Here is a 16,739-nt window from a genome sequence, read left to right on the forward strand (position 1 = left end):
TGAGGCCCATAGAAAACCCCAAACCTTTTGTCCTGCAGGAAAAGTAAAATTACCCTGCAGCGCAGCAAGTTCCACACTGCCCAAGGCAGACCAACGCGCCGGGAGAGGAAGACACGAGAAAAAAATAAAATAAATAAAATAAATGAATAAAAAAACTTTGTTCTGTGGATAGGAGGAAACCCTATCTAGTACTCCGAAGAGACCACCTCGCAAAGCCACTGGTCGGAGAGCAGGAAGGTTTCACCGAATTGTGAACCTGCAAGCTGCCCCCCCACCTAGAGACAGGGAGGGAAGGCTACATACAGTGGCAGGATTTGATCGGCTTACACACCCAGGGACGGATTAGACCCCCAGCTGGGCCTTTGACGGCCTGGGAGGGTTGCCCATAAATACACACATGTAGTGTGTGAATATTATGTAGGTGTATGCACACATGCCCTTGGAGGAAACCGGAGTACCCGGAGGAGACCCACGCAGACACAGGGAGCGACAATGCAAGCTCCAGGCAGATTGGTGTCAGTGTCCGATTTGAACCAATGACTCACTTGCTGCCAAGTAATGGAGTTAACCACTACACTACCGTGTGCATAAAACCATTCTGAAAAACAGACCTATATGGAGGCCCTGGACCAGCTGGTCCGCTAGTTTAATAACCTCGGAGGAAAGTCCTCCACGGTCTGGTGCAAAATGCTCACTCCGTGAGTGACTGAGACCTCAGAGTAGCGCCCACAAGTCAGACCCCAGCATGGTAAACATGGAAAGGGTCAGTGCCCGGCGGTGAGGGACTACAAAAGCCCTCATCGGCTTTTCTCATTCCGCATCTAAGAAATTATCAAAGAAGGGCACAGAAGGAAAAAACCTACACAGAACGGTCTGAATTGTGAACTAAAAAAGACTGACCCCTCGGCGGAAACCCAGCTGCACTATCCAGCTGAAGAGAGTCCCGTACAGCAGTGAGAAGCGCAGCCATAATGCCTTATCCTGCACCGACCCAGGTATCCGGTCCGCGGCTCCATAACAGAGCATTCCCTAGGGGATAACTGGGGGGGCACTCTTAACCCCTGCCCGTCTGCAGTCCGCCCCCACCCTGGCACAAAAGTGTCCAGGACCAGACTGAACAGAAAAAAACCCCACCACTCTTGCTGCGCTGACCAGGGGGGGGGGGGTCACCAAGGGGACTCACCACACCAGAGGAGACTGCTCAGCGCCGCTGTGCGTGAGGAGAAAACCGTGAGGTAAGCTGGTAGCCGTAGGGTGCCGTGAGGACAAAGGCGCCGTAGAAATCAACACTAGAGGCCCAGGACTCGGGCAAGATGGCCGCCGAGCACAGCATATGGAGCCTGACGCGGCCACAGGAAAATGGCCGACCGCCATAATATGCTGTATCATGGCGCGGGTACATCAAAATGGCCGCCAATGAGATTTTCAATAGAAACCGAAAATCCACCAAAAAAATTGCGCCAGCGCCACCAGAACGGCGGCAAAACACAGAATTTTAAAAAAGGTGAAAACCTAGAAAGGCTGCCCAGCACCCCAAAACGTCCAGAAAAGCGGACCCCCAGCAGTAAAATACACATAGGCCAGGCGCACATTCCCCCAACCAGGTGCCCCCCCCCACAGCAATGTAAAACAGCAGAGGGAAAAAGGGAGCAGGGAAGCGAGGATACCCAAGCCCCAGGAATGCTCAGCCGTACCACCCCCCTTTAAGAGGGAGGGACTGTACTTACCCGTCCACGCGATGACTCACTGATGCATTCCAGACAGGCGTACAACCGCAATGGAGGTAGCTGTCGGCCCGGTCCACTGTGTGCGAGACAACACCACAGCCCAGTCATGTGCGGACCTCGGAGCAAAGCTCACTGGTCACCCCAGGAGTCATGGGGGAGGTCATGGCAGACCCAGCCTCTTTGCAAATGTGTGCTCACGCTCGCTGGCCGAACTGAGAAGACTACAAGGATCTATAATATCCAGCCTGTCTCAGCCGACAGTTGGAGATCAAAAAGACAAAATAAAAATAAAATACATTTTCCTCAGGGCGCTGGGCCCAAAAGGGAGCCATACGTCCTACTCCTTTGCTAGGCAGAACGAAACTGAGGCTGCATGCTGCAGTGAGGAGGGTTATGTCTGGAGGGACTGCCCCCTGGACGGGGCTATTCAACTCTGTTAATGTAACATGTATTTAATTATATAACATGTTTCTGCCTAGTCCTCTCCTGTAAAACAGGGAACATAACCCACTTGTCAAGATTTAAAGGAGCTGTGTCCATCCATGGACGGTAAGAGAAAGTCAATTTTTTCTCTTTTAGTTTATAGCACAAAAAATAAAAACCGCAGAGGTGATCAAATACCACCAAAAGAAAGCTCAATTTTGATCGGGTACAGCATTGCATGATCATGCAATTGTCAGTTAAAACGACACAGTGCCAAATTGGAAAGGGTGCTCTCGTCATGAAGGGGGTAAAATCTTTGGGGGCTGAAGCAGTTAATGTAATAAATGGTAAGTATTCTACTCACAAGATAACAAGCGCATCACATGGTACAGCGTCATTAAGCCCACATTGCATCGTATGCAGTAGGAGAAGAAGGTGAAGTTCCAATACGCTAACGCATTTCAAGGACTAGCCTCTTCCTTATTGGCTGTGGTAGTTCATGGAGTCTGTCAGCGAGTATCAGCTTACCCGTACAGTATGTACGAGTAAACCGATACAGAGTGTGGGAAAGAAATGCGATCTGATGGCTGGTGCAATGTTTTACAGGCTCCCAATACAATTTTTTTTTTATAAATGCCAATTTTTTACCTGCAAAAAAGATGTGCATTAATTTTTTGTACAAAGGTGAACTTATCCTTTAATTCCTGGAATCCATCTTCCTTTAACTCAGTGTTTCTCAATTCCAGTCCTCAGGCCCCCCCAACAGGTCATGTTTTCAGGATTTCCATTATTTTGCACAGGTGATTTGATCAGTTTCACCGCCTTAGTAATCACCACAGCCTTTTCATCTGAGTGAAATCCTGAAAACCTGACCTGTTGGGGGGGCCTGAGGACTGGAATTGAGAAACACTGCTTTAGCTCAAGAATGAAGGCAGGGAGTGCCAAGCTGAGAAAACCCGTCCTACCATCTTCCAAATAAAAGAAAACAAATTGCCCATGAAAACTCCTGGAATGTATGGATTAGGCCAGAAATAAACGTACGAAAAGCTTAGCAGTTAAAAAATAGGCAATATTGAATGAAAGCGTAAAAGTAAAAAAATTAAAATAAAACTTGTGTGACAAAAATTACTACTACTGTCTCCCAAACAAGACCATGAGAAACATGTCTGGATTACATGAGAACTATGAACAGCAACAAAAACATGCCAGGAAGACCAATTCCTGATGCCATGGGAATGTAAATACAAAACCTTGCCAAAGCACAGGTTTTAAATTGCAGTTACAGTGTCGATCTCCAGATGAAAATTCAAAAAACAAAAAACTCCTGAGACAACTCAAACATGTTTGAGTACATCAGACCTCAACTTACCAGCTTAAGTGGTTTCTTAAAATCTCAGCATTATCCATGGCAACAAAGTATAGAAACAATTCTGCTCAAAAGCGGCATGGCAGGGGTTAAACTTCACCGCTCTCAGAACTTCAGGCCGTTTACAATGCAAGACTCCCAACCCATCATGCCCTGGGTCAGTCCTATAAATAATGAGCTAAGCTATTCATAGGACTGCTTGTCAGGACAGTGATCAGGTTATAACTGATTAGCACACACCAGTGACAAGGGACACAGTATAGCAGCATGATGTGCAGCTGAGAAGTGATAAGACAAGAGTACATTGCAATATAGAATGCTAGTATTTATAGCCATACTCTACGCAGTGAATAATCTTACAATCATTTTTACACAGGTGCTTAAATAAGTCATAGTGAGTAAAATAATCAAAGCACAAAAGATTTGAAGCAGAGAATGCATGATACTACATAAGCTATGGCACATTTTTCAGGCTGCCTCCAAACTTATTTTGCTTTTTAGCAACAACCGACAACTTTTCACATTCACGTGATTTTGAAAGTGTGTACTTGAAAGATTTGACTATCCTCAGACAATATTAAGGATAATAGAGCAACCCCACAGACATACAACTGGCTTGCCCAAGTCTTCGGATACCTCTGCCTACTTATCGATAGTAGGAGCCTATAGAATCAGGTTTATAACACTTGGGGATTTGGTTTTCAGCTTGTTAAAAGCAGTTACACATTTTACTCATTAAAAGCTGAACTCTTTTACACAAACTAAGCCCAACTCCTAGATATTAGCAACTTCCCAACGCCAACTAATGGTACGGAGGAAAAAAAAACAAAAAAAACAAACAAACACACACCTATTCAAATGCTCATTTTATTTCAACTGAAGCCAGTGTCGCATGATGATCATTTCCCTTCTATTTATGAACTTTGGTACAACCAGCCTGCAGGATTGTACTTTCAATAGTTGCTAGCAGCTGGTATAGCCACTAGCAATAATCACCGTCTTCAGACCCCTCCCCCAACCCACAATGTCTCAGCAGGAGGGATTCCCCTGTCAGCGCTGGCCTTGTTGATGGGAGAATCGTGTGAATTTTTCCTGCAACCGTTGAAGGAAAAAAAAATGTGCACCATCTATGGCTTGCCTAAGTTTAGACTGCTTGCTTTTCAGAACAGTTTTACAAGCAGAGAGGAGGCGTGTACTTTCCTGAGGTCCTTATTCAGGTGTCCATATCACTGTACGTGTGATGTGGACACCTCCTATTGGTGGAAGTCAGCCGGATCCTTTCTTTTATGCTCCAGAGGCAGGAGAACTCGCCAGATTAGCAGGGAAAAATGTCTGGTCCCCAAGGCAGATTAACTGCTTGCCAACTGTATACAACATATATACACATCAGCTCTCCTGTGCAAAATCATGTACAGGTATGCGATTTTGCACTTCAAAGTCTTGGGCCCACTCCCGCTGTGATTAGACACAGCAGGAGTCAATCAGCGAGGACCTGCTGATCGTTCCCAAGAGAAGCACAATGGCGCTCTGCCTATGTAAACAAGGCAGATCACTGTTCTGTCAGTAGGGAAGGTAGTTATCCTGTGTTTCTGCTAAGCAGGAACTCGGATCTCTGCCTTCCCACAGTACAAGCACCTCGCCCACAGTTAGCAAGCACTCCCTAGAAACACATTAAACACTTTGTTGGCCCAGATGTTAACCCCGTCCCTGCCAGTGTCATAGTAAAGGTTTCTTAAAACTGAAATTCAGATTCAAATATTCAAACTTTTTTTTTTTTTTTAATACGTGCTTAAAAACAAACACTAGCACTACCAAATCTTTACGTATAGTAGCCTCTCATAATTCCTTGCATTGCAAGAAAACAATATTGAATGCTGGCTCTCCCAGTCAATATTGCACATGCTTAATTGTAGAGGCAAGCACAGGATTGCCTCAATTTGTAGCTGCCCCTCCTTCACTATCCAAAGACCAGGAAAAATACTTTAGGGCCAGTTCACACCAGACGCATTTTGTGTGCATTTTTTCTGCACTAAAAATGCATGCAGTGTTTTCCATGGTATTCCAATGGCTCTAGTTCACACCATGCAGTCAGTTTTCAGTGCAGAAACTGACCGAAAACTGACTGCATGGTGTGAACGAGAGCCATTAGAATACCATGGAAAACACTGTGCATGCATTTTGTGCAGAAAAAAAGCGCACGGAACTCAACAGAACTGCTTCTGGTGTGAACTGGCCCTTAAAGCAGTAGTAAACACAGCTGGAACACTTGTGCATGCATACTAGCATATTATATATTTCTTTGCAGGAAGAAATTAAACTTTTGTTGAATAGTCAAACCAGCAGCCTGTGAAACCGGGACCAGCCCAAATAAAATCAACCACCGCTCCAATGCACTACAAAAAAAATCAAATTTACCAAACATCCTAGCAGCCTATGCAGGCGGGTGCTACATTTAATTCAGCCAATTGCTGTACATAAAACTTCTCCAGCGTTTTTCAGTGCAACAAAACTCAGGTCACAAACGCAGTGTGTCTGCCTGTACCAGATCGTAAGGAACAAGGCGATCCGATTGCCCTGCGTTTTATAAAGAGTACTACTGCCGCAGTCTGGGGCAATTTCAGCCCATTCAAATAAATAGGTTGAAATTGCACTGCATTCAAATCGCATGTGAAGTGCACAGGAAAGTACAGCTCGATCCTGTGCAATGCATGTGAATTAGCTCTCTAAAAAAAAAAAAAAAAAAAAAATTGCCACGCTGTGCTTGTGACAGACTGCATTATATTTGGCATATTTTCTTGCCCAAAGCTCCACTTTAACCACTTGCTGTCCAGCCGCTCGATTGCCATTTCAAGCAACAGGAGGGGACATCCCCTACCCCCTCCCCCCCGCCACACACAGAGGCCCGAGTGACCAGTTAGGTGACCGCATTTCCAAGCAAAGCCAAGACCGCCTGTTCGTAAAAGTAACCCGGAAGCAATGACATCATTTCCAGTTTACTCCGAAACCAAATCGGCACCATTTTTAAAAAACTAGAGCATGCAAAATTACAGATTTCACCATAAAAAAAGGACCTGTACATGGATGTTTACATTCCTTGACCGCAATAAAAAAAAAAAATTAAAGCAACAAAGTTTTAAATATATATATATATATATATATATATATATATATATATATATATATATACACACATATACATACATACATATACATACACACATATATATATATATATATATATACACACACATATACATATATACACACACACACACACACACACACACACATACTTTGGTCCCGCACAAATACGATCACCACATACATGCAAGGATTTTTGGGAAGCAATTCTAGACCTTCTCTGTAAACCTTACATGACCTTACATGACCTTACATAAAAAATAAAGTGATTCTTTTCCCCCAAAAATTGCATTTGAAAAGCCTTTGCGCAAATACCAATTTATTCTCTTAAAAAAATGTTTTCTAATAGAAACATGTAGATATAGCCATTAAACATCTTCCTAAAAATGCTAACTGCAGGACTCCAGGATCAGCATGCAAAATAGATGGATATATCGATCTATATAATTAAAAAACACAGTCCTGAAGCACTGAATATCAGCTGGTTGTAAAAAAAAAAAAAAAAAAAAAAAAAAAGCACAAAATTGGCCAATTACGATTTCGAGGCTCTAAATTCTAACTGGACACAAAATTACTGTTTTATTAACATTACAAAAAAAAATGCTCCGACTACAAAACTTCTTTAATCTAGGACCTAGCTTCTCCAGTACCTGCTATTTGCCACAAGATGTCCTCAGTCTTCCAAGTTAAACGACACCCAGCATGGCTAGAGTACATACTGTGAGTGCAGGACATCATAGCCACACCCAAAAGGCAGTTACTTCAGAGCACCCTTTATTTACAGTGTATGCCGAGAACAGGGCCGACATCCTCAAGTCAATGCTGCTCTTTAGCATCAGTGAGGAACGCCAAGCGATGCGAGCCAAAGTTAAAAAGCTCCCTGCAGCCTCATATGACCAGTCTGAAGACTTCAGAAAACGGTAGGTATTGAAACAAAGCAACAGCTATACATGTGGAAGGGGTGAGTAACAGTTCAAAGTAGGACTCCGAAAGGCTTTGTTTACCTTTGGGACCACATTTAGGTTGTAAACTTAAAACAAGTCATTCAAACAACCCACCCCCATTTACCTAAATTGTGGGCTGCATCACTCTGTAGCATTCTGTCCAGATTAAATATGAGGTGGCTTTGCATGGCTCTGCACGCACAGCCGGGTCATTCGTTCACAGGGATCTGTGAATGAAGATTACAAGTCCCATCTGTCAACGTGGCAAAGGGAATTATGGATCTCAATGGATGACGTTCACCACACTAGTAAGTGCATTGTTTCTTTTCCCCAGATACCCAATTGTTGGTAGGTGCATACCTTCATACAGAGCTGGGTCTGGAAAGTAAACCAGGCAGGAGCCTGTGCAATAGGCCCATGATGCACTGTTCACAGCTACAATGCTCTGCAGAGCTGCACACACAAACATGTAATGCATTCTTTTTTTATTATGTGCGCATATCATTTTTAATTTAATAGGTGGACTATGCCTTTAGTGCATATTTACTGTTTCTGTGAATCATACCAGCATTAGAATTCAGGATTTGGTGTGCTAGAAAATATCAATTTCTACAAGCATTACTAAGCTCCTTGAAAGCGACAGGCAGATCTGCACCAACACCAAGCTCCATATCTGTAAGCAGGTGAGCTTTTCAACTCCAAGAACTTCTCTCACTAATGGAGAATTTACCTACCAGTTTCATTCATGTGACTTATTTAGATTGTGAAACCTCATGTGCTCCATACATGAGCAAACAGACTAATCCTAATCTGTTAATCATCCACAAACTTTGCATGTACATCACCGCACACACATGAACCTAAAGGCTATTGAGACAAGCCCTTAAATCGCCCCCTTGGGTCTGTTAAAAATACCATTAAAGGCTTTTTGGGATTTCTGCCAGAAATGTTGCCAAGAGAATGCTCCTGTGGCATTGTTCTCAGCCATCTTTAAAGGACTACAGTACCCACCTGCAAACTTTTCATATTGACACACCTTTCCAATGTGTCAAAACCTTAACCGCTTGCGGCATCAGATCACATACCTAGTACGTGATCTGACACTTCTGGGAGGGTTGGGTGCCGGCCAATGGATTATGGCCATGAATTTACACAGGACAGGGCTCTGCCTATGTAAACAAGGCAGAGCCCTGTCAGCAGGGAAGTAATAGATTTTCTTTCCCCGCAAATCAGAGAATAAAACCAGTTCCTTCCCCTAGTGAAAGCACCACACAAAGTACACACAGACACTGGATAGGCACACATTTAACCCTTTGATTGCCCTAGATGTTTAACCCCTTCCCAGCCAGTGTCATTAGTACAGTGACAGTGCAGATTTCTTAGGACTGATCATCATTAGCGTTACTGGTTCCCAAAAAGTGTCAATGTTAATATCGCAGTCCCACTATAGGTCTCTGATCGCCATTACCAGCAAAAATACTAATTCCAGTATACTGTATATCCCATAGTTTGTAGATGCTATAACTTTTGCACAGATCAATATACACTTATTGGGATTTTTTTTTTGGACCAAAATATGTAGCAGAATACATTTTGGCCTAAATTTATCAAGAAATAAAACTTTACATTATTTATTGGATAGTTTTTTTTTTTAGCAGCAAGTAAAACATTTTTTTTCCAAATTTGACGGTCCTTGTTTATAGCACATATAGACTGTCCAATACCACCAAAAAAAAAGCTCTATTTGTGGTGGTGGTGGGGGGCTGGGGCGTGGTTGCACCGAGTACATATAATGTACTTGGTGCAACCACGTCTTATATATTATTACCACAAAATTGTGTATTTTATTGAATTTTTGTGTCCCCAAGTTCTTTTGTGTGCGAAGGCAACCTGAAGGAACAAAGTTTGTTTTTCTTGTCTCTCATTGTGGTCCGCGCCTCATTTACCCACTCAGCAGATGCGCTTTTGCTGAGCATCAAGTGAGCCAGACACTCCCCTTTCCTGAAAAGCACCCAATCGGGGCTTGTTACACTGCAAGGTATCTCCCCTCCCTGCTAGCTGGAGACATAAAAAGCACAATGTCAAAACCAGAGGCTGGGGGGTTCACACTTGTGCAAATTGGATACAGCTGGTCAGAGTAGACTGAATGATTGTAGGCAGACAGTGAACTGTACTCGTAGTCAGATGTTACACTTGCTCTTTCAGGTGCAGGAGCAGCAGCTGGATGGCATTTCCTCTAAAACGCGATCCTTTAGCCTCAACCCTTGCAATTAAAAAATGGCACCCAATAGTACCAGCTGTGAGGCATCTCTAGGTGCTTCAACCCAACTGGCCTTACTCACCAAGTCTTAAATGAGAAACTTAAAACAGAACTCCAGGAATTTCCCACCCATGAAGTGGGGGAGTGCCCGCACTACATGCGTTAACTGCTTGTTTGTCCAGGGTCAAACAGAAAGGCTATACTCATTCGATCCTCCAGAAAACAGCACTCCCCCCACATCCAGCAGTGGACTGTTCCTGCTGTCCTCACGTCTCCACTCTACTCTTTTCTTCCCAGAAGAAACAAAGAAGGCAGGCTTTTATGGCAGAAGAAAAATGCACCATCTATTCTGCAATAAAATGCCCTTACATGCCTGCTCGCTGTCTTCTCCAGCACCGTAAACAGTGCTGCCATGTGAAGCTCTGCTTACAGTAACAGGCTGGTGTCCGAGTTTCGCTCCAGCTCCTTCCCCACTGGCCAATGAGGAGGCCCAAAGACTGGCACTCAGAAGAAGTCAGGGCAGGACCATTGGATAGGTAAGCATTTACCCCCTTAAGTTCCATTTTAAGAAGCAGGGTCACCAGAGATGCCCTGAACCTGGAGAGCACTCTGCAATTAATAGCACAAAGGTCTGAAAAGAGCCATCATGACGGCGGGCGGTAGACAAGCGGTTAAATTTGTGTCCGCCCATGAATTGGAGACAAACTTCAGCACCCTATATTTTCTATGGGTAATCAGTTTAGGGTTATGGAGGAGGTCTAGTGCTAGAATTTGCGCTCTCACTCCGGTGTGCACAGCGATATGAAACATGTGATTCGCAATCGACCTTGCATGGCTCCACTGAATGTACTTTTATTTGCAAAATAAGCCTGCAAAGCACTGCAACCACGATCCCTGGATTGCAAGTTCAATCTTGCTTCAGCTCGCTTTCTGTACCTAGGTATGGACTTTCACAGTTACAAAGCTGGAGGAAATATCAATGGTCTACAAGCGCAGTTAACACCGCGCTCATGTTTCACTGAGAACTACAAGTTTGTCTACCGCTGTGGCAGATGGGGCTTGTAGTTCATTCATTGATCTCTGTATAAATTATGCAGCTGAACAGCCCATGAAATGCGGTGGTACCGTGGTGCAAAATCTTTTACCCTTTGGGACCATTTTGTTTCAGATTTCATACATATTTAGATTACAACATGAAACAAAGTAGCATTCCTCAACCTCACTACACTGATTACTGTCCCTGATTCAAAAATGCAATGAATGCAAAGTGTTCTGTGATTGGAGTAGGGGAAATTGTGACACTCATCAGAACTTCCTCATATCACAGAGCACCTGCAGCAGCCTCAGATGGGGCACTCAATATTATTAGAGACCAGGGGCTAGATTCAGCAAGAAGATACAGCGGCGTATCTCCAGATACGCCAACGTAATTTCAAATCTGCGCAGATTCTCCAAGGCAGATGCGTTGAAAAAAAAAAAAAGGCTTCCTCCGCCGACGTAACTTGAATGTGGCGGCGTATAATTGTGTGCATTTTTACGCTGGCCGCTTCCGTTGTTTTCGGCGTAGAATATGCAAATGACCTAGATACGCCGATTCACAAAAGTACGCCCGGCGCAATTTTTTTTACGTCGTTTACGTTAGGCTTTTTCGGCGTAAGGTTACTCCTGCCATTAGGAGGCGCAGCCAATGTTAAGTATGGACGTTGTTCCCGCTTCGAAATTTGAATTTTTTACGTCGCTTGCGCAAGTCGTTCGCGAATAGGGCTGTACGTAATTTACGTTCACGTCGAAACCAATATGTCGTTGTGGCGTACTTGGGAGCAATTTACACTGGGATATGTACACGGACGGCGCATGCGCCATTCGTAAAAAACGTCAATCACGTCAGGTCATCACACAGCAACATAAAACACGCCCCCCTTCCACATTTGAATTAGGCGGGCTTACGCCGGCCCCATTTACGCTACGCCGCAACTTACTGAATCTAGCCCAATGTATTTTTACTATACAAATGGCCAAAATTTATCTCTGGCCATACCTCAGGTGAGGTTTATCCTTGCTTATTTTTCTCAACTTCCTCCGGTGCTGATACTCTTGCAATATTGAGAGAAATGGCAGGAAGGACAGATTAAACACAGACTATGAAGAGCAAATAATATAAATGTTGGAAGAGGCAAGTTTTCACAAAAAGGAAAACTTGTGCTTTGCCCACAAAATGTAGAGAGAAAAAAAAAATATGTATGTTTTTTAAACTACTGGCTGCTCTCCACAAATTCATACTCACCTTCATTTTGCTTCTGCTGCTTTGTTTGGCCTGCGAAGCAAAGAGAAGAAGCAGTGTGAAAAGGTTCATATCATGACATGGAGCTTACAAAAAAACTGAAGAGTCTTCTTTCCATCCAAGGCAATGGCACTGGATGCCTGAACAGCCAATCACCAGCATTCTTACATGGGAAGAAGGGGAGCCAAGCTGGCCATAGACCTATGTAGTCTGAATGGGGACACATCAAACAGATTCCTCCATTTCTACCTGGGGGCTGACCAGAGGCTGAGAAGCAATGGAAAGGCAAACTCAAAATAGAGAAAAAAAAAAAAAAATACGTTAAATGAATATATTGCTCGCTCTCAACAACTTGCTAAGCAGCTCTGTATCCATGACCTGAAGAAAAAAACACCAGTCTTCTATACTTTTACCAGGTTACTGACACTTTGTACTGAATCCGCTGAATTGGCACCACAGACAAGCAACTAACACTTTCAACAACTAGTTTCATTTGTAACTAGACACTGTGTGATCTTGAGGCTAGGGCAGGGCTTGACAAATTTGCTTGGAATCTAGGAGCAAGCGGAAAAAGTTAGGAGCCAGGTTTTTTTGCACCCACTTCCGGCCACACAGTCTGCGGGTAGACTGCGGGCAGGACGTGAGTCCCCTCCCCCTTACAGTTAGAACACACCTTAGGCAACATATTAACCCCTTCCCTGCCAGTCACATTTACACAGTAATCAATGCATATTTATAGCACTAATCGCTGTATAAATGTGAATGGTCCCAAAAACGTGTCAAAAGTGTCCGATGTGTTCGCCGCAATGTCACGGTCACAAAAAAAAAAAAAAAAAAAAAAAAAATGTAGAATAATACGTATCGGCCTAAACTGAGAAATAAAAGTTAAAAAAAAAAAAAAAAAAAAAAAAAATTGTGATATTTAATAAAAAAAATATTATTTTTTTTTTTTAAATTGTCGCCGTTCTTTTGTTTATAGCGCAAAAAATAAAAACCACAGAGATGATCAAATACCACCAAACGAAAGCTCTATTTGTGGGGGGGAAAAAAACAGATTTAGTGGTCATGCAGTGTTGCATGACCACGCAATTGTCAAAGTTCAACAGCGCTGAAAACTAAAAAATTGGTCTGGGAAGGAAGGGGGTAAAAATGCCCTGTATGGAAGGGGTTAAATTAGAACTCCCAAACATTATTTTTTTAAAATCAGACCCTGGAGATGAAAGTGGGGATGGAAATTTTTAATGTAGCACCACATTTACATTTTTAAAATGTTGTATACTGAGTAAATAGATACCGAACATGTCACACTTCAAAATTGTGCACGCCTGTGGAACATCTCTCTTGTGATAGCACGGGCCGTGACAGGTCCTCTTTATGGAGCGATCTGGAGTCCATTAGACCCCATCTCTCTTCTGGCCTGCAAGGCATCTGATCAAACCGCGATCAGTTTGAGGAGATGCTATACAAGCTGGTAACGGCCTATAACAAAAACAAAGTATAAAAGTGGAGATGGATTAGAACTATTTGTTTTTTTTATGCCGTCCGTTTCCCCATTTGGGGGATTCTCTCTCTTATCCTGTTTATTATAGAAAAGGGAAAAGTAAAAAATACCAAATTTAGGAATGTCACCAGAAAAGTAATAGCGGGGAAATTTTACAATGGCAACACTAGTTCTGGTAACCTGGAGGGTCCCAAAGAATTCCCCTTAATTTGTAGGGATTTCCTCTCACTTGCTGCTTTGGCTATCGGACAGGAAGTAAATGTAAATCTCCCCAATGGGGGATCAGGGGGTTATAACCCTCTACTCTGTCCAAAAAAAATAATTGCCTATAGTTCTACTTGAAACCAGAAGTGATAAAATCCTCAGCTCTTAACATCACAGAGGAGGTGGGTACGGACGCTGGGCAGCAGCGAACCTGGGCACCCCTGGGCTAGGATAGCTACGTCCTAAAAAGGTTGAAGTTGTTAACTTAAAGCAAAGTTCCAATTGTTTATTAAAAGTTGGCAGCTACAAAAAGTGTAGCTGCTGACTTTTTAATAATAATAAAAAAAAAAAAAAAAAAAACCACACACACCACATTCACCTGTCCCATAGTCCAGCAGTGTACTCACTGCAGCCATGTCCTTCCCAGGCATCTCTACTATGGGCACCCGGCTGTGACAGCTAGCGGCTTCACAGCCGGGTGCCCACTGCACATGCGCAAGCAGCGATGAAGTCTTCTAGCATCTGTCATATTGACCCAAAAGACTTCAGAAGGGAGAGCTTCTGCTTCCGGTCACCTAGGCGACCAGAACGAATGGAAGTGGAAATAGGTACCTGCTCCCCCCCACCCCTCAAAAGTAGGTTTCACAAACAGGAACCGGGGAGGGGGCCTTAAACCACTTTTGCTTTAATGCATTCTCCACAATAAAGTAGTATTAAAAAATGTATATTTTTTAGCTTACCAAACATTTGGTTTGGTGGCTGAATTTTTTTTTTTTTAAGTTAAAACAAAAAAGAAACAAACTTAAAGTGGTTGTAAAGGCTTGAGGTTTTTTACCTTCATGTATTGTATGGATGAAGGTAAAACCTGTTTGCTGCTTTCACCACAGCCCCCCTAATACTCACCTGAGCCCTCTCCCGACCGAGCAATGTGCATGAGAGCCTTGCCTGTCTCAGGACAACTTCCCCTCACATTGGCTCCCACTGCTGTCAATCACAGGCATTAAGCCCATGAGAACGTATAGGCGGGGACGAAGCACAGCTCTGTGCATCTTATGGACACAAAGCAGGGCATGGGAGTGAGCATGCAGCTTGCCATTGTGGGCAGTGGTCAAGGGGGAGGAGCCAGGAGCACTGGCAAGGGACCAGAGAAGAGGATCAGGGGTGCTCTGCGCAAAACCACTGCACAGAGCAGGCCAGTATGACATTTTTGTATTTTTAAAGCCAAACCTTTAGTACCACTTTAAAGCTTTTTCCTCGTTTTCACCTGGTGATCTGGCAAGTAGCATCTCCTGTAATAGTGTCCCCACTCTGGATGAAAAAGCACATTTGGACAACAGCATTTTCAGTCTGGGGGGAAGGGGAGAATTAGTTGTACCAACAGGTCTAAATACACTAACAAATATAAGCAAAACTCCAGGAAATGCTTTATAAGCAGTTACAGCAAACCATCTTTACCTTTTACGAAAAAAGGTTCAACATAAATAAAAGCTGATCATTGCACCCTTGCCAGTGTTAAATTGATTGTCTCATCTATGTAACATCCAAGCTCTCCAGCAGAATGTGCTTTTGAAAAACAGACTTACTGGCTGGATCACCAGGTGAAAAGTAAAAAAAAGAAACAATGAATACAGCCAACACATCCAAGAAATAGTAAGCTGCAATATAATAAAAGGTTTGCTTTTAGGTTTATTACCACATTAAAAAAGGTAAAAAATGTTTGTCTCACATGAGGCAAGTATAAACCCATTATACTTAAACGTATATTAAATAGGTTAACTCTACTTTAGTGGGGGGGTATGCAATATGGCTACGTGAAGGTGTTCTGTACACAGAACGCCCCTTAGATGTGTTATTTCCTGCTTGTGCGATAGTGCAGATTTTGGGGGGGAAAAAAATCAGTGAGCCAGAGATAAAAATCACATTTCAGGCATCCCCTGCAACAAAAAATGTCATTTTTGGCAAGATACTCGAAGAAAATAAATAAATAAAAATAAAAAAATCACATCTAAAAAGGGATGCAGGGTCTGCAATTTTCCTCAGCTGCAGCACCGGCAAAGCTCGGGTTGATAAAAAAAAAAAAGAAAGAAAAAAAAAAACACCCCCACTAGGCCCCTTTAACACTAGTTCTGTGACTTGGGACTGCAAGGTCGCATGACAAGTCGTACCCCATGATTCCCAGTGGATACAGTCCATATGTGCAAATTCAAAGTAGTCCCTCCACTACTTTGATGCGACTTGAGGTCCATAGTCCTCAAGATTACACAGGCATAGCTTCAAGTTGCGGCAAGGTCACACAAGTGTGAAATGGGACTTAGGTTTACTTCTGCATAGACACAGAGAAACACAGGGATTTCTTCATAGTAACAAAAAGGTGGGAATCCACAACAATGTTCATCAAAAAACTCGTAAAGGTACATGGATCACCCAGAGGGGAAGGTCCCCCTCCCTTTAACAAAAGTGGAGTTACACTTTAAATAGAAAAAAATAAAAATTAATGTTTACAACCACTAAGTTAATGGCACCCCTGCACATTTTCCTAAGAGCCGGTTCACACTTGGTCGACTCAGCCGCCTGACAAGTCGCGTCCTGCTCTGTACAATGGAACCATTCTAATAGGAGCGACTGAAGTAAAAAGGTTCCTGTACTACTTTGGGGACGACTTCAATACAGAAGTCATTTTGCAAGTCGACTCTGAAGTCGTCTGCACACCGCGCCTTGCCGAGTCGTGTGGCAAGTCGTGCCGCCCCAGTGTGAACTGGCTCTAAAAACAGAGTTTTTTGTGTGGGAACGTGTAAAGCTAGCCTAAAATGCCACTAGTGTATTATAAAACGTTAAAACATAAAATGACATTAGCATGTCGATGTCAATCTGCATCTTGAGCGAAAAATTACT

At 43.2% G+C, this 16,739-nt stretch overlaps 1 protein-coding gene across 3 annotated transcripts in view; it reads right to left on the reverse strand.

Moving 5' to 3' along the window:
- The window catches only part of MED26 (mediator complex subunit 26), a 57,178-nt gene that overhangs the window by 14,415 nt on the left and 26,024 nt on the right, over nt 1–16,739 (reverse strand). Inside the window, exon 2 of one of the 3 annotated variants that reach the window (XM_040321060.1) lies at nt 12,146–12,175. The exons of 1 other annotated variant lie outside the window; for it this stretch is intronic. In XM_040321060.1, coding sequence (XP_040176994.1) covers nt 12,146–12,175 — 30 coding nt within the window. Of the gene's footprint in view, nt 1–2,514; nt 2,534–12,145; nt 12,176–16,739 lie in introns of those variants that run through there. One more of the 3 variants, XM_040321069.1, reaches the window with a different exon arrangement.

This window comes from Rana temporaria, chromosome 1 (assembly GCF_905171775.1).
Source record: "Rana temporaria chromosome 1, aRanTem1.1, whole genome shotgun sequence".
Lineage (NCBI taxonomy): Eukaryota > Metazoa > Chordata > Amphibia > Anura > Ranidae > Rana > Rana temporaria.